Source organism: Saccostrea echinata, unplaced genomic scaffold (genome assembly GCF_033153115.1).
Source record: "Saccostrea echinata isolate AGI-Se365-2 ecotype Australia unplaced genomic scaffold, CSIRO_AGI_Sech_v1 ptg000001l, whole genome shotgun sequence".
Lineage (NCBI taxonomy): Eukaryota > Metazoa > Mollusca > Bivalvia > Ostreida > Ostreidae > Saccostrea > Saccostrea echinata.
The window spans coordinates 17,802,710-17,825,000 of record NW_026889750.1 but is presented as its reverse complement, the minus strand read 5'-3'; the positions used below and the strand labels follow the sequence as shown (position 1 = coordinate 17,825,000).

At 33.3% G+C, this 22,291-nt stretch overlaps 3 protein-coding genes and 1 pseudogene across 4 annotated transcripts in view; all 4 read left to right on the top strand.

Moving 5' to 3' along the window:
- LOC133193764 (uncharacterized protein DDB_G0284459-like) overlaps positions 1–5,376 on the top strand; it is a 6,486-nt gene extending 1,110 nt beyond the window's left edge. Inside the window, exon 3 of one of the 2 annotated variants that reach the window (XM_061329783.1) lies at positions 3,842–5,376. In XM_061329783.1, coding sequence (XP_061185767.1) covers positions 3,842–4,947 — 1,106 coding nt within the window. In that variant the 3' untranslated portion in view covers positions 4,948–5,376. Of the gene's footprint in view, positions 1–3,820 lie in introns of both variants that reach the window. The other variant, XM_061329728.1, reaches the window with a different exon arrangement.
- LOC133186354 (U1 small nuclear ribonucleoprotein A-like) overlaps positions 1–22,291 on the top strand; it is a 195,018-nt gene that overhangs the window by 87,268 nt on the left and 85,459 nt on the right. The window lies entirely within an intron of this gene.
- On the top strand, positions 6,506–21,937 carry LOC133186334 (mucin-5AC-like). Its single transcript, XM_061321588.1, has 8 exons — positions 6,506–6,779; positions 7,174–7,341; positions 7,428–7,598; positions 10,679–10,849; positions 11,350–11,490; positions 12,488–12,630; positions 12,758–12,839; positions 20,324–21,937. The coding sequence occupies exons 1-8, from the start codon at positions 6,680–6,682 to the stop codon at positions 21,919–21,921; spliced, it is 2,574 nt and encodes an 857-aa protein (XP_061177572.1). The 5' UTR covers positions 6,506–6,679; the 3' UTR covers positions 21,922–21,937.
- Positions 15,596–16,376, top strand: LOC133186372 (putative nuclease HARBI1; annotated as a pseudogene).

Here is a 22,291-nt window from a genome sequence, read left to right as displayed (position 1 = left end):
TTTTCCTGGATTCCACATTTTCTACAATGTTGAATTTTTATTTAATAATGTACAATTAAGGACTCTTTCGGTGGTGAATATGGTTTGTTTTATCAGTATGAATATGCTTCCCATTACCACAATATAGGTAAAATATTAGATATTCTTCGAAATAAAGTAAAGTACTTCACTTTAGTTTCTGGGCGATTCAATGTTGAATACAATGGAAATTTTCTTACTGCTTTGGAAGAAAAACGAAATGTTTGGCTTATTTAAATATTACTGGCGAGTATACTGTCTTGTAATTTTTTCCACCGAAAGTACTCAAAAAAAAATTCAATAACAAAATTAATTGTTATGAAAACTTGAAGGCAGTAATACAAATACTGTAGTATGCTATTAACAGCATTCATTGCATCAAATCGCGCATTTTCATGAAGAGTTCTACTTTCCTGAAGTAGTCCTTGGTAATTACTTTGTAATTTCTGCTCGTTTGTACACATCGTTTGTGAGTTATGTAATATAAGTAAATTCCTTCCTGATTTGTCGCCTTCTGTCCATGTATGGGGAGGTGTCTCCCTTTGAGAACATGGAAATCATCTCAGTCTAGGTCAATGTACTAATTATTTTCCTTTGAACGAAAGAGAAAAGATAAATATCCTTTAGATAAATTTTTTCTCTTAAAAATGTGGTAAAATAACCTCACACACTGTATTTTTTTTAAAAACAGGCTCTAAGTTTCTTTGTTTATTTAACGTCTCTTTCGACAATTTTTCGCTCAATTCAATTCAATTTATTCACTCAAAAACCATGTAAATGGTACATGAGGTACATAAACATATAAAACATATATACATATAATACAGTGGGTCAACAAAAGGTGAGATTAATTCAGCTACATGTAGCTAGGGAGAACAGATCATAATACTATTAATCTTAGTAATAAATGTACATGATTTTTTCAAAGAATCAACATCATTTTGGCACAAAACTTCACAAAACTTCATAGTGTTTGACTTAGAACAAAATTTTTGGTTCAAAAAAATTTTCCTCGGTTGGTTTAAAGCACTACATTCTAAAATATAATGATATTCATCTCCTATCTGATTACTATCACATAAGCTAAAAAATCTTTCATTTCTTTGAGTACCATTCCATCTACCTGTTTCAATTAGAAGGTGATGGTTTGTGGTTCTAAATTTAACTAAAGTTTTGCTAAATTTACATGATAACAGTGTTAAATATTTTTCGCACTCAAAATTGGTTTTAAAAATTCTATAATTTAAACTTTTTGAAGATTCTTGAACTTCACTATTCCACTTTTGAATATACTGATCTTTTAATCTTTGTTTGACTGTAGCAGTTATCCATTCTACATTATAGAAATATTGCTCATACCATATATTTGATAAACCACATCTGTCAAAAATATTTTGTACAAATGAAATCCAGGAGTTTGTCATTTCTCTTTTATCATATTGTTTACGTAAATACATATATACAATTCTACACAATTTGTTTTCTTTTCCATACACAAGTTTTGCCCAATATTTTACCATTCTTGAGTAAATATTTATATATAATGGAAACCGTCCAGTTTCTCCATAAATCATATAACTTGGAGTAGTACTTTTTAAATTCAATACTAGTATATGTTTCAGAAACGTAAACGTACTCGTTCAATAATATCAATATTTTCATAACCCCATATTTCACAGCCATATAACAATACTGGTAAAACTACTTTATCAAACAGATCCAATTGACATTCGAAGGGTAGATTAAATTGTCTAATTTTACGTATCACACTAAACATGTACATTGCCTTTTGTGCTTGTTCACATAGGTGTTTTCCTGCTTTACATAATGAGCCTGTACGAGAAAATACAATCCCCAAATAATTAAAATCTTTGACTACTTCTATGACACTGCCATTATATGTAAAAATATTTTTTGGTTGTCTACCCTTTGAGAAAATAAGTATCTTTGTTTTCTTAATATTCACACACAATTTCCATTTTTCATAATATATGTAAAATTCATTTAATGCTCTTTGAAGATCGTCAGCACTTTCCGCAAGTATTACAGTATCGTCGGCATAAAATAAGATAAACAATTTCATAAACAAAAACAGCTCACCCTCTATACCTTTGCTAATGCTAGACAAACCGGCAATATTCTTTTCTATCAAAAAATCTTCCAAGTCATTGATATACAATGAGAATAAGAAGGGCGATAAGTTTTCACCTTGTCGTACACCAACATTACAGTTAAAAAATTCTGATGACACACCATTCATCTGTATTCTAGATTTGATACCATTATACATATTTCTAACAAAAGAAAAACATTTACCGTTAACCCCACTTCTGAAAAGTTTACACCAAAGATCATCTTGCGATACTGTATCGAATGCTTGTTTGAAATCTATAAATGCACAAAACAATTTTCTTCTGCTGTTAATTAGTGTCTGCGATAAGAATTGTAATGATAGAATATTTTCCAAAGTAGAGTAACCTTTTCTGAACCCAGTCTGGCTTTCTTTAATGAGTGTGACATCTTCTGCACAATTCTCTAGCCGATTACTTAAGATTCTCGTAAAAAGTTTACCCAGACAGCTTAAAAGGGTAATCGGGCGATAATTCTCAGGATGAGTTGGGTCACCCTTATTTTTGTAGATTGGTTTCAGAATACCAATTAACCAATTTTCTGTTACAATACCAGTTTCGAAAATAAGATTGAAAAGGTTTTCATAAATTGGTAAAAGGTTTGGTAAGGTTGTTCTTATATGCTCATTTAGAATATTGTCGAAGCCCGGGGCCTTACTGTTCTTCAAATCATTTACAGACGAGGAAATTTCTTCTCTAGTGATTGGGTAGTCTAGCAACTCATTACTATTGTTATCATCTACATGTAAATAGTCCATCCAGTTAACCTCATTACATTCAGTATTACTTGTTTCATTCATGTCTCTAAAATAACTAAACATCGAGTCTATATCCGCAGAGCATTTATCTGATTTCTTAGTACTTTTAAGAATGTCCCAATATTCTTTTGTATTCGCTGAACGTAATTTCTTTAGTTTCTGCGATATATCTTTTCGATACTGTTTTATTGATTTATCCATTATTTTTTTGTAATTTTTACTCGCTTTCTTCAAAATTTCTTTATTTTCACTTGTTTTGTTTCCGTTATTTGCGCGCTTTGCTAAATGAAATTTTTTTCCTTGCTGTTCTACAGTTATTGTTAAACCATGGTTTATCTTTCTTCTTTACATTACTGGTTCGGTAATTTTTTCTTCCAAATGATTTCTCAGCAGCATTGAAAATATATCACACTTTCTTAAAATAACATTATTGATACTTTCTTTATCAACGTTATTTGAAGTTCTTAAATTTAATAGTTCCTGTTCAATACTTTTTAAAGAATACTGGTCAATGTTCTCACGAAAATCGTCTGCTTTGTCATTTCAAGCCCATACCAAGACTCCTCCACCTACCGGTGAAGAGTTACAAATTTAGACCTATGCTCGGCACTCAGGGCCATTGAGCAGTGCGGGATCTTTCTTGCTAGCACATACTGCAACATGGGATCTCGGTTTATACGGTCTCATCCAAAGGACCGGTCTCCACGTCCCACAGTGGGATTTGAACTCGCGACATAAGGATCAACTCCTTACTCCGCGACTGTAGAGCAAACGCTCTAACCACTGCGCCACGCGGGCGACCAGCATATAAGTGAACAAAACATTTAAATATACTGTAATTTAGTCGAAATCCAGTTGCCAATTGAATTTGAAAATTCTGCCATAGGTTATATTTTTCATGATTCCTGCTTGTAGGAATAAATTCATACTTTCTAGATGAAGAGACTGGAGGCGGTATAGAGGATAAAGAAGGTAAACCTGTTGAAGAAGGACAAGAATCCAAAACCAAAGACGCCGAGGGTAAAAGCGAAGATCAAAAAGAAAAGACAGAGCAAGACCAAAAGGCCGAGGAAAACACCGGACAAATTTCTGACTCGAAGACAGAAGAGAAGACAGAAAACGAAAATGGGACAAAACAGGAAAAGAAAACAGAAGAAAATTCAAATCAAACGTCAACGGAAACATCAGAGCAAAAGGTAGAGGCAAATGTTCAGAAGGACAAAGAAATTGAACAAACACCCCAAACCAAAGAAGAAAACAAACCTGCAGCTCTCTCAGCTGAAACAGGTATCGCATCAGAACAAAATGTAACTTCAAAACCCACAGAACCAGTGAAGAACGGAAAGGAAACCACGGATGAAAAGAGCAAAGAATTGACGGATAAAAAAGACCCGAACGTTGAAAAGACTGAGAAAGAGGCTGGAGCAGATGGAACTACGAAGACTGAAGACGATGCTGATGCATTTCAGACGTCGATTGATATTTTGACCTCGTTTATTAAGGAAACTGAGAATATCTGCGAAGAGAAAAAGAATGGAAATGAAAAGAAAGATGAAGAAAATAAAAAAATTGAGCCAACTGATTCAGCGTCAGGGGACACTAAGAACTTGACGGATCAGAACAGTGGTGGGGCGCTTGATTCCGTCAAATCGACAAATGACCAATTAAAAGCAAGCACTGAAAAAACGGAAGTTAACGCTGAAACAATACCGGACAGCAGTTCAGTGACAGAAAGCAAAACAGATGCAGAAACGAACGAGAAAGATTCCTTACAATCTAAAAATGAAGATTGTAAATCGGAGAAGAAAACTGAAGATTTAAGCAATACAGAGCAAGCGGCATGCGACAAAAACGAAAAACCATTAAAAGCTGAAGATCCACCTGACAACAAATCTGACCCACCCCTCCCACCGCCACCGGAACTAGATACGACCGAGAATCTGTCAGAGGAACATCCCGAGCCCGATCTGCCCCTACCCCCAGAGGTATCCAACGATGTCCAAAGCTCCTCCGGAGAGTCCAATGAAGACGACTCCGAATGATTTCAAGTTTTAATGTTCACGAGTACTGTTAGGTTCAGACAATTTAAAACAAGTCGAAAGTCTTGTATGTTTGTGTATTTGATATTACCATTAATCGGCATTTTTGATGCAACCTAAGGTTTATGCAATTTTGCTTGTTAATAGCTTTCCCCTAAATTTTGTTATGTAGAAAAAGTTTATCCCTTAAATAATCATTCTTCTCGAGTTTAAATATGTTATTCTTTCAATTGTTAAATATACTTTCGATCATTTCATCAAAATGCTGTTCAACTTGATTGACCTCATTATCTGATGCATTTAATTAGCGCAATTTCGATTTCTTATAATCTTCTTGTTATATGTCAGTAGTTTTAAACCTTTCATAGCCAATTTACTCGAAAGATGTATAAAGTACAGTATATTGTAAGTAATAAATAAATCAAACTCTCATTCTTTTCCCATTGCTTCACTTGCTAATATTTTACTTTGAGCTGTTTTTGTAGACTGACTATGTTTACTCCCACAAAATATACTTCCTACGAGATTAATATTTCATGGAGTTGTTTTACAATGGTATCATGGTTTAATATCATATTTCTACAAATTTGACTTGAAGACGGTCACTTGACCCCAAACATATGGTTGTGAAAATCCACTAACCACACAAACAAATGTATTGAAATAGATTGTGGATTTCTATAATTATAATAGTACCCTGAAAGCTCGTGAGCTTTTCTGATCAAAGTTTGCATGGGAATTCAAGGAAGAGCAAATTGGGGTCATATTAGGAAAACAAGCTTGCGTGACATAGGAATATATATATAAGGAACAACTCTTAAAAAGTCTGGACCTTTTTACAAAATATCTTACGACTTATACCAAAATTTTCCAATTTTCCAAAAAGTATCTCAGCCATTGGAGGTGAAAAAAAATCTTGTTTTTCTATTATACATGTACAAGAATGTATTGTGAATAAACATTAGAAAAAAAAATCATATTCAACAAAGAAATTACAAGAGTTTTAAAATTTTGATCTTAGTCGTAAGGTTTTTTTTATGAAAAGGGCTACGGATTTAAAAAAAGATGCAACTTGTCGCATTGATCAGCATCCCCAAATAGTGTAAATTCAAAACTGGTCAAGTCATTGAAGGTGGGCAATAATGGGGATCAATAAAGTTTACAATGGGATAACTAAAAAAATCTTTTGAAATCTTATGAAGTACAGCAGGGTGACAATTGGTTATATGATATACAAAAATAAAATCCCCATGAAGTGTAAATTAAATTTGGTGAAGTGAATGTCCCTTGGGTACAGGTGTGGCCACAATAGGGGATAAAAATTTTACATAGTAATTTTTAAAGAAAAATTTACATTGTAAGCAATGAATTTGAAACCAAACTCAGTCTTTCACCTGCCAAGGTGACTCGGGTCAGCATTGTGGCCCATGGGCCTCTTGTTTCTTTTTTTTTTTTTAAAGATTTAGATTAATTGTCACTTCTACTTATCTGTTGACGTAAGGTTAATAAGTTCTTTGTAAAGCTGAAAGCAGCTTAGTCCCATCACAATGACTATATAAACGTTGTTTATATTTTCGATGGTCTCGTTCCTGCTGCAATTTGAGACTAGGTCCTAATTAGCGACAGAACGTAGCGATGTCAAGATGCTTGCTACTTGAAGGCTGATTCCCCATGTAAATCCCTGGTCCTCTAATTGGCTACTTCCGGTTGTATACTTAGGTATGACTGTACTTAGATGTCTTTTACTGAAGTTGCAAACTGCGGTATAAATATGAAAATCCCTTGCATTGGAATTATACTGACTTTATATCTTGCAACCGAAATTTCAGAGGGAGGTAAGTTTTTTATTTATACCCATCTTTGTATGTTCCAAGATTTGATAGCTTTAATAGTAAATTGTTTTCATTTGATTTTTTTTCTCAAGGATTTATGATGGTTAAAGATAGGAAAGCGGTGTCTTACTTATCATTTTTGTCAATGCATTTTTAACTTTTTTTAAAAAAAAAACTTCATTAGAGAATTTCAATCTAGAACTTTTATTTACTTTTCTTAAAATCAGTATTTCTCAAAATTTTTTGTTCAGAATTACACAAGCTTACTTATCGGGGGAAAAATTATCTCTAAGATACGTTGAGTGAATTTTCCAAGAACAAAATTTATCTTTATATCACCAATAACATACGAGATTAAAGAAATTTTGTCCAGCTTTCGTAACCATTTGTTTTACAGCAGGACGTTTTAATTGCAAAAAGCCAACACTTGAAAATGGTTCAGCTCGAATACGAAGTAAAGGTCGACTTGTTAGGTTTCGCTGTAAGAGACGATTCAAACTTTACGGGGCTAAAGTAGCTATCTGTAGAAATGAAGAATGGACTTTTCCCACGCCGGTTTGCGTTGGTATGTTTGTTTTCGTTATTTTTTTTCCTCTTCTAATATTTTTTTTAAATTTTATACAATTTTATTTCATCTTGATCTATTTTTAGCAAATGGTAAAAAATGTCCAAAATTAAAGAAAAATAAAGATATGTTAATAACCTCAAATCTAAGGAACGGACTTCTGAAGTATTCCTGCAAGTCTGGGTTTAAATTAATTGGAAACAGTCTTTTGTATTGTGACGGATCGAAGTGGAGCAGTGAAGTACCACAATGTATATGTAAGTTATATTTATATTATTTCAGGAAATAGAGAATTTATCAAGAAATGTTATTATATGTAGGCCTACTTCATTTATGTAAATTGTTGATTCAAACTGGACAATTAATAAATCTTTTGCAAAAATGAAATGCAATCAAAACAATGTTCGAGTGGAATTATTATTATTATTATTATTATCATCATCATCATCGTCGTCATGATTATTATTATTATTAAAAACAAATTTTTTTCTCCTTTGTGACCCCTTTGAGATTAGACATTGAGTTAATACCAAGACACGTGTTATGTCATAGGCAAATATAGGCCTCGACCTTTCTTCACTACTTCATATAACATGACTCTAAAAATAGTTCTTCATGGTTATTTATTTGTTGCTTTACTCTTAAAATGTCTTCTTTTGTTGTGGTCAATTAAAGAGTACGTTTCTTAATTCGGAAAAAAATCAAAGTACTGAAAGTACTACTACGAGTTGATGGTATTGATTATATGATGTTTAAATGAGTTGAGGTCTCTAGTCCATATATGGATTATGTGATATTATATGCATTGATGAAAACTATCACTTTAAAGTCTTTTTTTTTCTTTGAGAAATAAAATTATATCATTTTATTTACACCTTTTCCATCATGTATTTTTAACATGTATATTTATATTTTTTTAATATCTACTGGAATGTAGAATAATTTATCACAAATCGAACCTTTAAACATAGAAAACAAATAATACTAAGTCAGTTTTGGGATTTTTCGTAAAATGACAAAGTAGCTTGCATTTAAAGTAATTTGTATTTTTACAAAATATTAAAGGATACCATTATTGAAATGGTCACAGAGCACAGACTATCGTCATTAAAACTACCGAGAACAGTTTTTGGGCACTCAATATCATTTGACAGAAATATCATATATCAAATGACTAGAAATTTCAAATAGGGAAAAATGGCAAAACTGTTGTAAATTCATTTTATAGAATTCAAACAACTAAGTAGACAAAAAAAAAAAAAAAAAAAAAAAATTAAACACACATATCTCAAACTAATAGGCTAAACCTACAATAGTATTACAAGTAGGGAATTATTATTTACAAATAGCACAAATTGAATTATTTCATTAACATGCTCACTGAATATTTTCACTGCTTTCTTAAATTGACAAACAATTTGATATTTTCAATGCACATCAATATGTTCCAATTCTCGTGAATAAGCCAGTCTTAAAATTCATATCTTTTACTTTCATTTATATGTATATTACATAATTCAATTTTCTTGATTTATAGTTACTATTGAAATTCAACTCCTTGTCTTTCAAAATTTACATGCACATATGATATTTCAATTCTCTTGATTTAGCCACTCTTGAAATTCAACCCCCTGTCTTTTATGATCATTGATATGCACAATAAATATTTTAATTCTCTTGATTACGCTATACTCTTGAAATTGAACTTCTTGACATTTAACTGAAATGGTCATTTTATATGTCATTTCGTTTGGTTTAGTCACTCCTGAAATATAACTACTTGACTTTGATATGCACATTTTATATATCATCTCTCTCGGTTTAGCCTTTCTTGAAATTCAACTACTTGACTTTCATTGATACAAGTATGCACGTTAAAAAATTTCAATTCTTTCGGCTTTTCGACTGAAGACTTTAAATTTATCACAGTGGCATGATATTGACTATATACATGATCTATCTACTCTTGAATTAATTTGATTTCTTGATCTCTTCACATTTATAAATATGCATTTCACATTTAATTTATCAATAACGCCCCGCTTAATTTTTTTTTATTTATTGCCTTCAATACTATTAATTCACTTTATAACATGGCCAGCATCTGATAGCAAAACACAGCTGGACATATTAAAGGAAACCACTTTCCAGTGTAGTGCCGACAATTAATGAGATAAAAATCACAAACGTGTTAACTGACCATTGCGCATTTAAAGCTTGCTGTGAAACAGATCTAGAGTGTGGAAGACAGTGTTTTTAACAGGGAAAAAGAAATTGGAGCACAAAATTCTCCGCTGCTGAAAAAATCTAACCCTTGAAACAATCGAAATCTTTCATTGTTTGTACAAGAAGTAAGAACTTTAATTACAAAACTGTTTTTACTGGTACAGCTCATTTCTTCCATTTGAGATTGGCAATTGATTTACTTCGACCTTCTTTACTGCAAACTTCTCGCTTTGTTTACAAACTTGGGCAGTGTTCTCTGTGTTGAACGATTCATCACTAACGCGGGAAAACTGCTCTGTTCATTAGCATAACAGCGCAAGAATTAGTTTATTTATGTACCACCAGCACGTCAGTCTTTTAAAAATAACCTGGTTTGTACAATGTTCAGTTTTGTGAATTTTCTTTAAAAATCTGTTTTTTTTTAAAAAAATACTTCTTATTATATAAAACATTTATTGATTTATAAATCAAAATTTTGTTTGCACGACATGTCACTTTTGTTGACCGCATGTCCCTAACACTATTTTCTTTTGCGGATGGACACAAATTCCAATAAACTTAATAATAAATATTTATGTTTATAAATATTTCCAAGCATATCAGGAAACAATATATCCCTGTTCTGTAGATCGTGAAAACTGTAAATAAACTAATATTATACAAGAACCCTTACGCAAAATACTCAAATGAAAATGTTTCGATACATTGGGGAATCCCTTACAAGTCACATAACATGAGTTGATACCATCAACTCATAAAAATTGTCATGTTGATAAAAAACACAATTTTTTAAATACATGTAGCATTTTGATTAATAAGTTCTTTGAGACATGCAACATAATCAAAGTAAGTCAAATAGTTCGGTTTTTTTTTGACAGTTTTCACTCTCATTTAGCGATACGTACAGTGTAATTCCAAAACGCGCTCCGCATCAATATTGTCAATAAGTGACATTTATCGATAAGCTGACTCTATTTAGAGATAGAGCAATATGCTGACCAGGGCCCTTTTTGAACGGGGAGAGTGGGGGTCGGGGTGGTTAAATCATTGATTCAAACATGTATCTCAGTTTTTATATCAAGCACATCCTAGCTTTAAATCAACATTGTAGATGTGGAACCAAAGAAATCCTGTGATTTTGAAACAGAGGATTTATGCGATTGGGAACAAGATAAATCGGACACTTCATATTTTGACTGGACACGAACTACAGCTGCCCAGATAAAACATTCTACAGGAACTGGACCCACCTCGGACCACACATACCCAGACAAAAACACAGGTCTGATGATCAAAATTTCGTCCAAATAGAAACACTTTTGATATGGAAAGACTTTTTAAAATGTAGAAAGTGAGACTATCGAAATTTATTTACCCGTGAGAACCCGTGAGAACAATGACAAAATGAACATAATGTAAGGAAAAAGATTTATTTTATCAAAAATAGAACCTAATTTTTAATATAATACCGCGACTATCTTTTTTATTTATTTATTTATTTATTTTCTGATTTTTCATAATGAGGATATTGTAAATATGTGCTAGAAAAATAATTCATGAAACAAAACAAGGAAACAATCCTTTGCATGGGCTAGCAATATGTATTTGGATAGGGGGTGGGCTGTCTGGATACTCTGAGGTCAATAAGAATATTTGAAGACAATGTGCGCAATATAAAATGATTTTTTTGTGAGACATCACAAGATTTCAGTTGCATCAAAATGATTTGTAATTTTGACTGTATGTCACTTCCTGTCTATGTTTGTTTTTCTTTGATTGTAGGTCACTACCTGTTTATGGAAGCTTCCAGACCTAGAATGCCGGGGGATTACACTACTCTGTTGTCACCATACTACAATCCAGTGGAAGCTGGTCTCTGCTTTGAATTCTGGTATCATATGCTTGGACAAGATGGAGAAGGGAGTAAATACATTGTATTTAGTTTTTGAAAATATTTTACCTTATTTACCTTATGCATTTTTCAGTTAAAAAATACTATTAAATATTTATTTATTATTCAATCTACGTTTGTATTTATTTACTTTTAAATATCAAATTATGACTTTGAATTGCTTGGTACGCGTAAATATAAAATTTATCTATTATATCTTTTTTTGAAAATGTGTATCATGTATATGTGATTTTCTGTAATCAATGGTATTTTTATACCCCCGTAATCGAAAAGACAGGGGCTTAAGTTTTTGCTCTGTCCGTCTGTTTGCTCGCAAAAACCTTAACATTGGCCATAACTTTTGATTGGCAAGAGTAAGGAATTTTATATTTCACATGGGTCTTCCTTGTGATAAGACCTCTTTTTGGGTTCCAACAGATTTGACCTCTTGACCTTGGAGTTTGACCCACTTTTGCAAAATTTCACCAAACTTAAACTTGGTCATAACTTTTAAACGGTTGGTGAGAGGGCTTTCACACTTCACATGTACATATCTTGTGACAAGGCCTTCCCTTGGGTACCAATAATTCTGACCTTTTGACCTTTACATTGTGGTTCGACCTACTTTTGAAAACTTTTACCTTGGCCATAACTTTTGAACGGTTGGTGCTAGGGCTTTCATATTTCACATGTGTATTCCTTGTGACAAGACCTTTCTTAAGTTTATATATTATTTACCTCTTGACGTTAACCTTTGAGTTTCACTTACTTTAAATTTGTAAAACGTTAACCTTGACTATAATTTCTGAATGGTTGCTGTAAGGGCTTTTATATTTCACAGGTGTATTCCTTGTGACAAGACCTTCCTTTGGTATCAACATTTTTGATCTCTTGACCTTGGAGTTTGACTTGCATTTGAAAATCTTTAACCTTCGCCATTAGCTGTTTTCCGGGGGCAACAGTTTTCACAAACACATCTTGTTTAGATTTCAGAACGGCAGATATTTAAATAACAAGTATACTTTTCAGGTGTAGGTTCACTGAAAGTTGGAATAAAAGATTCTGATGCTAGCTCTTCTAATCTACGCCCTGTATGGAATATTTCTGGTAACCAAGGTAAAAGCTGGCACAAAGGGTCATTAGAAATCGGAAAAAGGACCTCCCTTTTCCAGGTATTACATCCCATTTTTTTTTATACATTTCTTTTTAATTTATTGTTAAAAATATATTTATGACATATTTTTTGAATAGCAGAAAAAAAAGAAACACTATTACATTTGCGGAATTAAATTTCTGTAGATAGTAATTACTGGCACTCGTGGCGATGACCATCGCGGTGACATAGCGATTGATGACGTCTCCATCACCAACTGTACAAAAGGTAATCAAAACATCAGATGTATATTTCATTCCAGTGTAGTATTCACGAAATTAATAACTTAATTAAAAAACCTTATACTTCAAACAAAATTAAAAAGTAAAAATATCAATAGAGTAAAAGAGCTGCAATGATCCGAGGACCAAAATATTTTCAAAATGCTTCATAAAAGCCAACATGATGTTGCAATGATTAATGACATGAGATTTTGAGGAAAATGAACCAAAAAATCCATTATTTTCAAAATAAAGGAGTATATTCGGTAATTACCAATATTTTCCCCCAAAATCAAACTTTGATGTAGAAATATAAAATTATGTTCCAAAACAGGGGGATACCTGCAGACTTCAAAGCACTGGAAATCTTTATAAATCATGACGTCATATGTTAGATATGACGTCAAAAATGACGCAAATTCCAAATTTCCTTGATTTATCAGAAAAAGGTTTATATGATTGATTGATTGATTGTATGTTGTTTAACGTCCCTCTCGAGAATTTTTCACTCATATGGAGATGCCACCACTTGCCGGTGGAGAGCTGCAAATTTTGTCCTATACTCGGCACTTACGGCCATTGAGCAGTGAGGGATCTTTTTCGTGCCAGCACATACTGCGACACTGGACCTCGGTTTATTCGGTCTCCTCCGAAGGACCGGTCTCCACGTCCCACAGTGGGATTCGAACCCGCGACGTAAGGATCAACTCCTTACTTCGCGACTCTAGAGCAGACGCTCTAACCACTGCGCCACGCGGGCAACAGGTTTATATGACGTCGATATTTTGAGTAAAAGTCACCGAGCGCAGGTCTGCTCCAACTCAGTATTTTGATATAATGTGTAGAATAATAATATCAATGAAATATGTAAATATTGTTCTGGAGCAGGCCTGCGCTCTATAAATTTTGCCCATTTTTTCTCTTTCTGAAAAATAACATAAAATCCGAATAGTTTGTGACGTCATAGATACAAAAATTTTCAATAACCTACTTTGAAACTTTAATATTTTTTGTTAATTTGGATTTCTCATACAATATATATACAATTCAGCATATTTAAAGAAATTTTCAAAATATGACTATTTTTTTTTGGGGGGGGGGCAAAAAAATGCATAAATACCGCATGTATAGTTCTTTTAAAAAAGAAACCAAACAATTTTTAAAAGATGTTCCTGTCTTCATATAACGTAATATGGCATAATGTTGGTGCGATTTATTGATGTGTCATTTTATGTTCATCCGGCTTGAACAAGGGAAAATCCTCAAGTTGATTCAGATAAATCTAGCGTTACTTTGGATCTTCAAGTTAATCCTGACAATAACCTAATTACATAGAAAAGATGGTTTTATACAACTGCAAAGTTCCGGATTTAAATAGAAACCACCTTGGTCATCTGTCTGTTTATGTTAATTGAACCAGAGACATTACATCTCATAGTACAAAATATGTACATAAAAATTGCACAGGATAAGTGTAGTATATACTATATACATTAGCAATCACATAACCAGTATCATTTACTGCTTTATCATTTCTTATATATTGTACACTTTTTAAAACATCATTTCTTAATTGATAAGAAAAATACAGAAATTTACCTAGGTTACATAATTCTTTAGTATTTGTGGAACTCACTAACTATACTAATTTAAACACTGATGTTTTTTTTTTAAAATAATAACTGTTGATATATTTAATTCTTAGTTCTTGATATTAAGGATATTTTGATACATTTAGTGAAATTCGTCCTCTATCTCATCTGATATACATGTTTCACATTTTCTATCTTTTCTTTCTATGTTACTGTACCTTCCCCTCTTTATCTCTAAATCATGCGCTGATAGTCTTAGACGAGTAATAGGTATTCTTTATTTTGAATGTAATGGTTTTCTTAAAAACTTTGTGCAATGGTCTTCTGGATGTAAGTTTGAAATGAAGCTCGTGCTTGGTACAAAGATTGCCTGTGTCCAAAGGCTACATGTAAGTCATGATCAGTGCCCAGGGTTTGGGTAAGCTGGAGGTCATTATAAAATATGAAAAAGAGTTTTTTGGCCATATATTTCTAATTAAAACGTTGGAAGCCTATACCCAGATTTCAGGATTGCTTATGGCTTGGTGGCATGTTATGACAATACTTATGACTTATTGTACTGTTGTAGGTAAGTTTATTCGGACAAGTTCATAGTTATATTTAGAGAAAAAGGCAAAATTTATATATTTGACAGATTTTCGGAAGCGCATAATTGACCAGGTGGAAAAAGACACCCCCACCCACACATTTCAGTTCTGCTTTGAATTAATACAGCCTGCCCAAAGTTTTGCTATTAAAAAATACATAAAAAATATTGCAAAGCCTCTTTTAATTTTTTAAATCTTTTACTTTCTAATTGTTTGATTTTAATGGCGTTTGGAAAATTAGTGCAGATTTCCTCTAAAATAACATATCTTGACCACAAAACGGCCTATTTTCAATGTATCGGATTGAATGAAATTCATGAAAATTGGAAAGTGTCTTGAATAAAGATTGAAATTTCACTTATGATCATTATTAATGCGTAAATAATTTTAAAATTCGGATAATTGACAAAATTAGACTCAATCAAAAACAAGGTAGAAATCTTGAGATGCTCAGACATGATAAACAAATAAGGTGTGAAGGTGGTTTGTAATTTTGATACCAGGGTATCGTTTCACAAAAGCATCGTAAGTTGTACGTAGTACGTAATTGCGACGTAAGTAGTGCGTAGCTAAAATTTCGGCGTATGGCAGCTTTTTTGCGGGTGTACGATCAAGCGTCTCGGAAAAGTTTGAAGCGGTATTGGAGCGGTATTGTAGTGTATTTGGAGACAGGTTGAATCCACTGAATTCATACAGTGATGACGAGATTATTAAGAGGTTCCGTTTGGACAGAAGGTCGATCTTAAGACTTTTAGACATTGTTGGTGAGCAGTTGGAAAGACCGACACAGCGCTCACAAGGTCTGCCAGCATCCCTACAGCTCTTCGCTGTTCTAAGATTTATGACCTCGAGAACAGAACAGAGAGTCATCGGTGATACTCTTGGAATCTCAAAGTCATCAGTGTGCAGGTCGGCGAATGTTAAAATAATGAAGTAAATTTCTTTTTAATTTGATAAACATGAAACATTATTAGACTGTATATTAGAAAAATACACATTAGTTTCTAAAAGATCTCGCTATGTGTGTATAGTATTTTTTTTAAATTGACATTAATTATTTCTAACCCTATCATTTATACAGAGCATTCCTTTATTTTTATAAGTCATCAGAACGTTAAGATTTGAATATAATTTTGCAAGCTTAACAAGAAGTACAACGTGCAGTTTATCTAGCAGAAACACCAGAGATCATACTCTGTTTGCAGATCAATTGACAAAGAAGTCGAAGTTTTATCCACATCTTTGAACACCATCAAATTTCCTTCTGAAGATGCAGACAATTTTTATTCAATGACGGGGTTTCCAAACGTGGTCGGTGCAATTGACGGCACGCTTATACCTATTACAGCGCCAAAATCTGACTAGCACCTGTACATATGTCGGAAAGGATTCCACTCCATAAACGTACAAGCTATTGCTGATTCTGACCTGAAGTATGTCCCTATAATTCCTAATACTTGTAACATACACTATATGCTAATAAGTGAATCATTAATTCTTCTCTTTTTTCAATTAATACATTTTTTTTTATTGAAAAGCATCTTTGTTTATACAAAACACTTATTGTGGTGTCAAGTTTAGCCCAAATTCCTTTTTCTCAGTAAAAATTCTTCGTCGACGCTGTGCAAAGTGTGATGTATTGATCATTCAGAATTATAAAAGTCTAAAATTTTAACCTGCAATCTTTTCAGTATTCAATGGGAATTTTATTAAATATTTCATTGAATTTTATAGCCAAAAACTATAAAATGATTCGCGGTGAGAGAAAGAGAGAGTGAATAATTTGAAATATGCATGTATATATATATATATATATATATATATATATATATATATATATATATATATATATATATATATATATATATATATATTACGGATTATTATACTTTCATGTTAAATACTAAAATCTGATTGGTTTAGACGCATTTAACAATCCGTAATGTTACCCTCAGCGTTAGCAACACACTTGACAACGGGTAACATTACGAAAATATCACATGCGTTCAAATCATGCGCGTACGGTTCACCGTAGAATTCTCAAAACGTCGGTTGTGCGTTTGAAAGAAGCCGAATAAACGACGTCAATAAAAGCTTGCGTCCGATGTAGCTTACTTGAAAACAACAAACGACAGACGAAACATCCTTGCGAGTGCATTCTTTAGATGATAAAGGACTTTTTGAGTAGCGAACAAACAATAAAGAGGTTGGTAAATCTTTTCCGAAACTTTCTTATTGAGAAAAATAGAAGCGGGGAGTTTGAAAGCTTTCTAAGCGTGAACTTAACGACGATCTCTGAATTTTTGTTATGACATCCGAAATCAATAAGACATTCAGTATAATAAAATAAATAGTGCACGTTTTTGAGGGTAACAGTTGAAATTGACACCCCTCGGAAAACCATTGTCAACCTCCGCTGACGCGTCGGTTGACAATGGTTTTCCTTGGGGTGTCAATTTCAACTGTTACATTGTACCCTCAAAAACGTGCACTATTTATATATTGTTAAATGCGTCTAAACCAATCAGATTTTAGTATTTAACATGAAAGTATAATAAAAATAAATATTACAGTGAACCTTAATTGCGCGCATAAATTCTGCGCGGTCAATATTTTTTGGAATATCACTCGTCGTCAAGCAATGTTGAATGTTGCTACGATGGAGGGCGTGGCTTCATTATTCAGCGGGTAATAGTTACTTTTAACAAATGTTTCTCAACGAATCACACTCAATTAATTTACTTGAAAGTATAAAATAATTTAATAAACGGTTAAGAACTCACTCTGCATGCTATCTAGAAGAGAAATTACAAGTTTTTTTCAAGCCTATTACACGTAAATAAAATTCTTAGAAGGAAGAAAAAATAAAGTTTGCAGGTTTATTAAATTGTATGCCTTATATCATATATTCTTCGTAATATACATGTAGCTTAAGTTAGCCACTAAAACGTTTATTTTTACATACATAGATGTCTTCATAAAACCGGAGGTGCTCTTAATTATGAACCAGAGAAATGCTGCATGATAGCATATGTTTGCTGTCAATTGCATAATATTTGTATTGACTTGAAGCTTCTTATACTTGAAGAGGACGAGTTTGATGATATTACTGATGCGGACGGATACCTTACCTATCAAGGACCTCTGAACGATGGCAAAGCAGTGAGAGAAGCGTTGATTCGGCAGCGTTTTTTGTAAAAAAAAAAAAAAAAAAAAAAATAGGTGACATGTAAACTTGCATACCTGGAAAATTTCGAATGGTTTTGAAAAGAGAGAGTGACACAAAGAGTTTGTCGAGTGTGTAATTTTATTCAATACCTAAAGATTTATTTTCAGTTATCTGTCTCTAACAACAAATCCTTTCCTTTTCCGACACTTCCATTTAATTTTGTCAAAAGTTCATTGCAATGTGTTTTTTTTTTAAGTTCTTGCTCAAGAACTTGGCACTGCAGCTCATAAACGTCATCCAGAGTTCTTTTCCTTTTTAGCTTATTTTTCCTGTAGAATTGTCAATGTGATTTTATGATTTTACACAGTTGCATTGTTAACAATTTTAATTTTTTTTAATTCAAAAAATAACTTCAATCTAATTATTTCAACGTACATAAATCAATGACAACAATATTCTTCATATCATCACGTAAGTTATCTGTGTTTGTAAGCAGGACACAAACTCTGTTATCGCTAGTGTTTATGTTTTACCGGGTGTGTTCAATTTTTTTAGTCTGCACACATCAATAAGCATAAAATGAAAATACTGGTGAGTTTGTTTCTATCTTGAATTTTCTGGATTAAAATGTTCATATTTTTCATTTATACACAACAAAATTTCTACTTATTGGGGCTACTGGAACAAGTATTCCGTCGATATTTCCAGTCCAACACGATTTATCGGATATTACAAATTTAAAATTACAATAAAATTATCTAGAGTTGATGTTAATTTGTATAAAAGAAAATGTTCAGTTATTAACTGAATTTTGAATTCCCAACAGTTTTTGAAATATCCACTGTGCCTAGCTTAAGCCATATAAAACATCTGCAATTTATACCTAAAATATTTCTTGCAAATTCATTTCAGATTGATTCATAGCAAAATTTCAACAAGGTCAGGGCCATAGCAACGGTTTCAAAAGTGTGTGTGTGCGTGTTGGAGGGGGGGGGGCAACTTCCCAAAATTATCTGACACCCCAAAAAAGCTAATTTACTGTCTAAATCCTGGAATTTACCAGTCCTCGACCTTACAACATCAAAATAAAAGGAGGAGGCAACCAGCATCTAGAAGAAAATTTATCATAGAAAAAATACTACACTCAACCCCCCCCCCCCCCCAACACCCCCGCGTTCTACGGGCCTGAAGGTCTTTTTGTAGAAGATGATTAATAGAAAACAAAGTTCTAAGTGCATGCCAATACTTCGGTACTTTGATTTAAACAGATCAAACTATTTGCGTAAAATAATCAAATTGATACGTTTTAAAAAAAGCAAGGTATTCGTTTGTATTGAAATTACCCAGGTGCCTTAACGACATTTTCTGCTTCCATCCCATTCTGTGTTTCTTCCTTCTCCTGTGAAGCCAGGGGTGGTCCCGGAGACTGAGACAATGTAAGGGCGGGAACTGCGGCTTTTTTGGAATTTATTGAGGAGGTCGGTGTGGAAAGCCAAACGTCCTCAACTTTGAATAAATCCACTTCTGTAAATGCATTATTAGAATTTTAAATCAGAAGCAGGTTTGCATTCACTTATTGTTCATGGGGAAAATATGATGTTTTGATGTAGTAATTTTTTTAAAGCGACTGAATTGATAATACATGTATATGTATTTGTCACAGAAAATATCAAGTTTAAAGGCGAAAATATTCCGCAAAATTTAGGGGGAAACTTGTTAATTGATACCTGTACTGAAATCGCTAAGAAGGGATACCGTCGACTATTATATAAGGTATTTGGTTATTTGAAAAACTTCATCATGATGTGACTTGTACAGACATACATTAAATTTCCTCATAACTTTGTAATAAATAAATAAAGCATAAGAGGAACTTTTTGATTAAAAGATTGCTTAAAACCTCGGAGTGTTATTTACTTGTAACCATGACTCAATTCAGTTGGGCAAGTTCAGCGGTATCACAAGTAGAATGAGAATGAGCTTTGTCAAAGAGACATCCATTGGTGATTATAATATGGCCTAAGGACAAGGCCAATCGTGGAAAAGAAGGATTCTTAGTAGGGATTATCATTTTGAGAACTTACTCATAGTATTTCTTAATCTGAAATTATTAGTTTATGGATTTTAAAATTGATTTTTACAGACTACACTACAACCGAATCATCAACAGCTTCAACTTCTTTCAATGAGTCATTCACATCATCTAAAACAATAACAACAAATAAAGCTCAACAATCAATAACCGTTACGCAAGAGACCAGCTCTGTGGAAGAAACAGAGAAAACACAAAATACAAATTCAGTGGACCTAACAACGGATACCACACAAGAAGCAATAACTACGCGGGAGTCAACAATACGTCATACAACTCTCAGTCACGTGACTTCTAATGTGACAAGCGTGACAAAAGGACGTCATATCAAAACGAGTACAGAATCAGAGCTCACAAACCTGACTCCGGATACAACAACAATCCCTGTAGGGGAGACATCTATTTCAGTCACAACAAATACTAAAACTACCAATATAAAGACCCCAAAACAGGGCATCAAACCAACAGCAAATACGGCAACATCGACAACAAAGTCTTTCGTAACCACAGAGTTTAAAACAAAACCAACTGATAAGGAATCAAAAGCACAACAAACCACGCTTGCCACTTCAGGATTCAAAACAAAAATACAAACCACCAACCAGTTAGGAAATCCAACGACCACCCCCGTCTCCACATCAACATTAAGCTCTTCAAAGAAACCGACAAAAATCTGGACGAGTACGGTAAAATCAACTGCCGCCACAAAATCTTTGTCATCCTTCACCAAAAAGCCAACAAAAATCACGACTGTGAAATCAAGTACAACAACTACCGTTACTTCAGCATCAAGCTCCATCTCCAAGCTAGCAAAAATAACTACTTTACCACGTTCTACGAAGAAATTAACCACTACCACCATCGCTACGTCACAATCACAATCAACCTCAAAGCCAGCTAAAATCCGGACAACAACACTAAGGTCTACCAAAAAAATAACCACTACATCCGCCGCTACATCGCAATCAAGATCCACCACAAAGCCTGCAGATATTACGAAAACAACAGGAAAATCGGGAACAACTATCACCATGTTACCCTCAAGCTCCACCACAAAACCAACAAAAAGCCGCACAACTTCACTAGCTTCTACCAAAAAATTAACCACTGTCCCTACAACCGCCACATCTCCATTAAGCTCCACAAAAAAATCAGTCTTTACTACAGTCTCCAGAAAAACAGGATTGACAACCACTCAGACATCCACCACTTCAACAGGAAAAACAAAATCCTCAACAAGAAAAGCGATAAAAACAAGTTTCAAAACAACTAAAACCCCTTATCAAACTATCTCAACCACAACTTTAAGTACATCAACAGCTCGGTCTTCTGCTCCTAGCACAATTTCCTATCTAACAACATTACGAAATTTTGATTTTTATAATAATACCATAAATGAAGACGTACATTTTGTTACGACACATTCCACAAACGACACAGATATTCCTAATATAATAGTAGTTGGACGACAATCCGCCTCTGACGATCCGCCCGTCCGCACTCTTTTGATCGGACTAGCAGCAGGGGTGGCAGTAGGACTTGTGATTGTTGTTGTAGGATGTTATTTGTGGATTCGAAGGAAGCGCAGGAAGGAATTAGAATGTGACGAAATGATGCCAATCACAAAAACAGGTTCTCAAGAATGGTGAATGATCTCAATTTTAACTGGAAGGAAACTAATCATTCAAATTTTTTCTCGGCATTGAACTCTGGGGGCATTTAAAATCGACCAGGGAAAGTGCGCTCTGTGTAAATTTTCACTATTTGAATGTGTAACATTTGACGTGTGATTTTCAAAGTAATGTTCAAGTGCAGTTACAGTTATTGTGTTCCATAGTATGCAAAATGCGTGACATTATAATTGTTTTTCATTCAAAGGAAGATATTACATGATTTTTTTTTTAACTTTCTACATTTTGGGTGATAAAATTTAAAGTTTGTGCTTGCTTAAGATTTATAATAATTTAACTGGGTTTTGTTCTTTATCCCCATAAATACCGGTATTCCAGAAAATCGTTA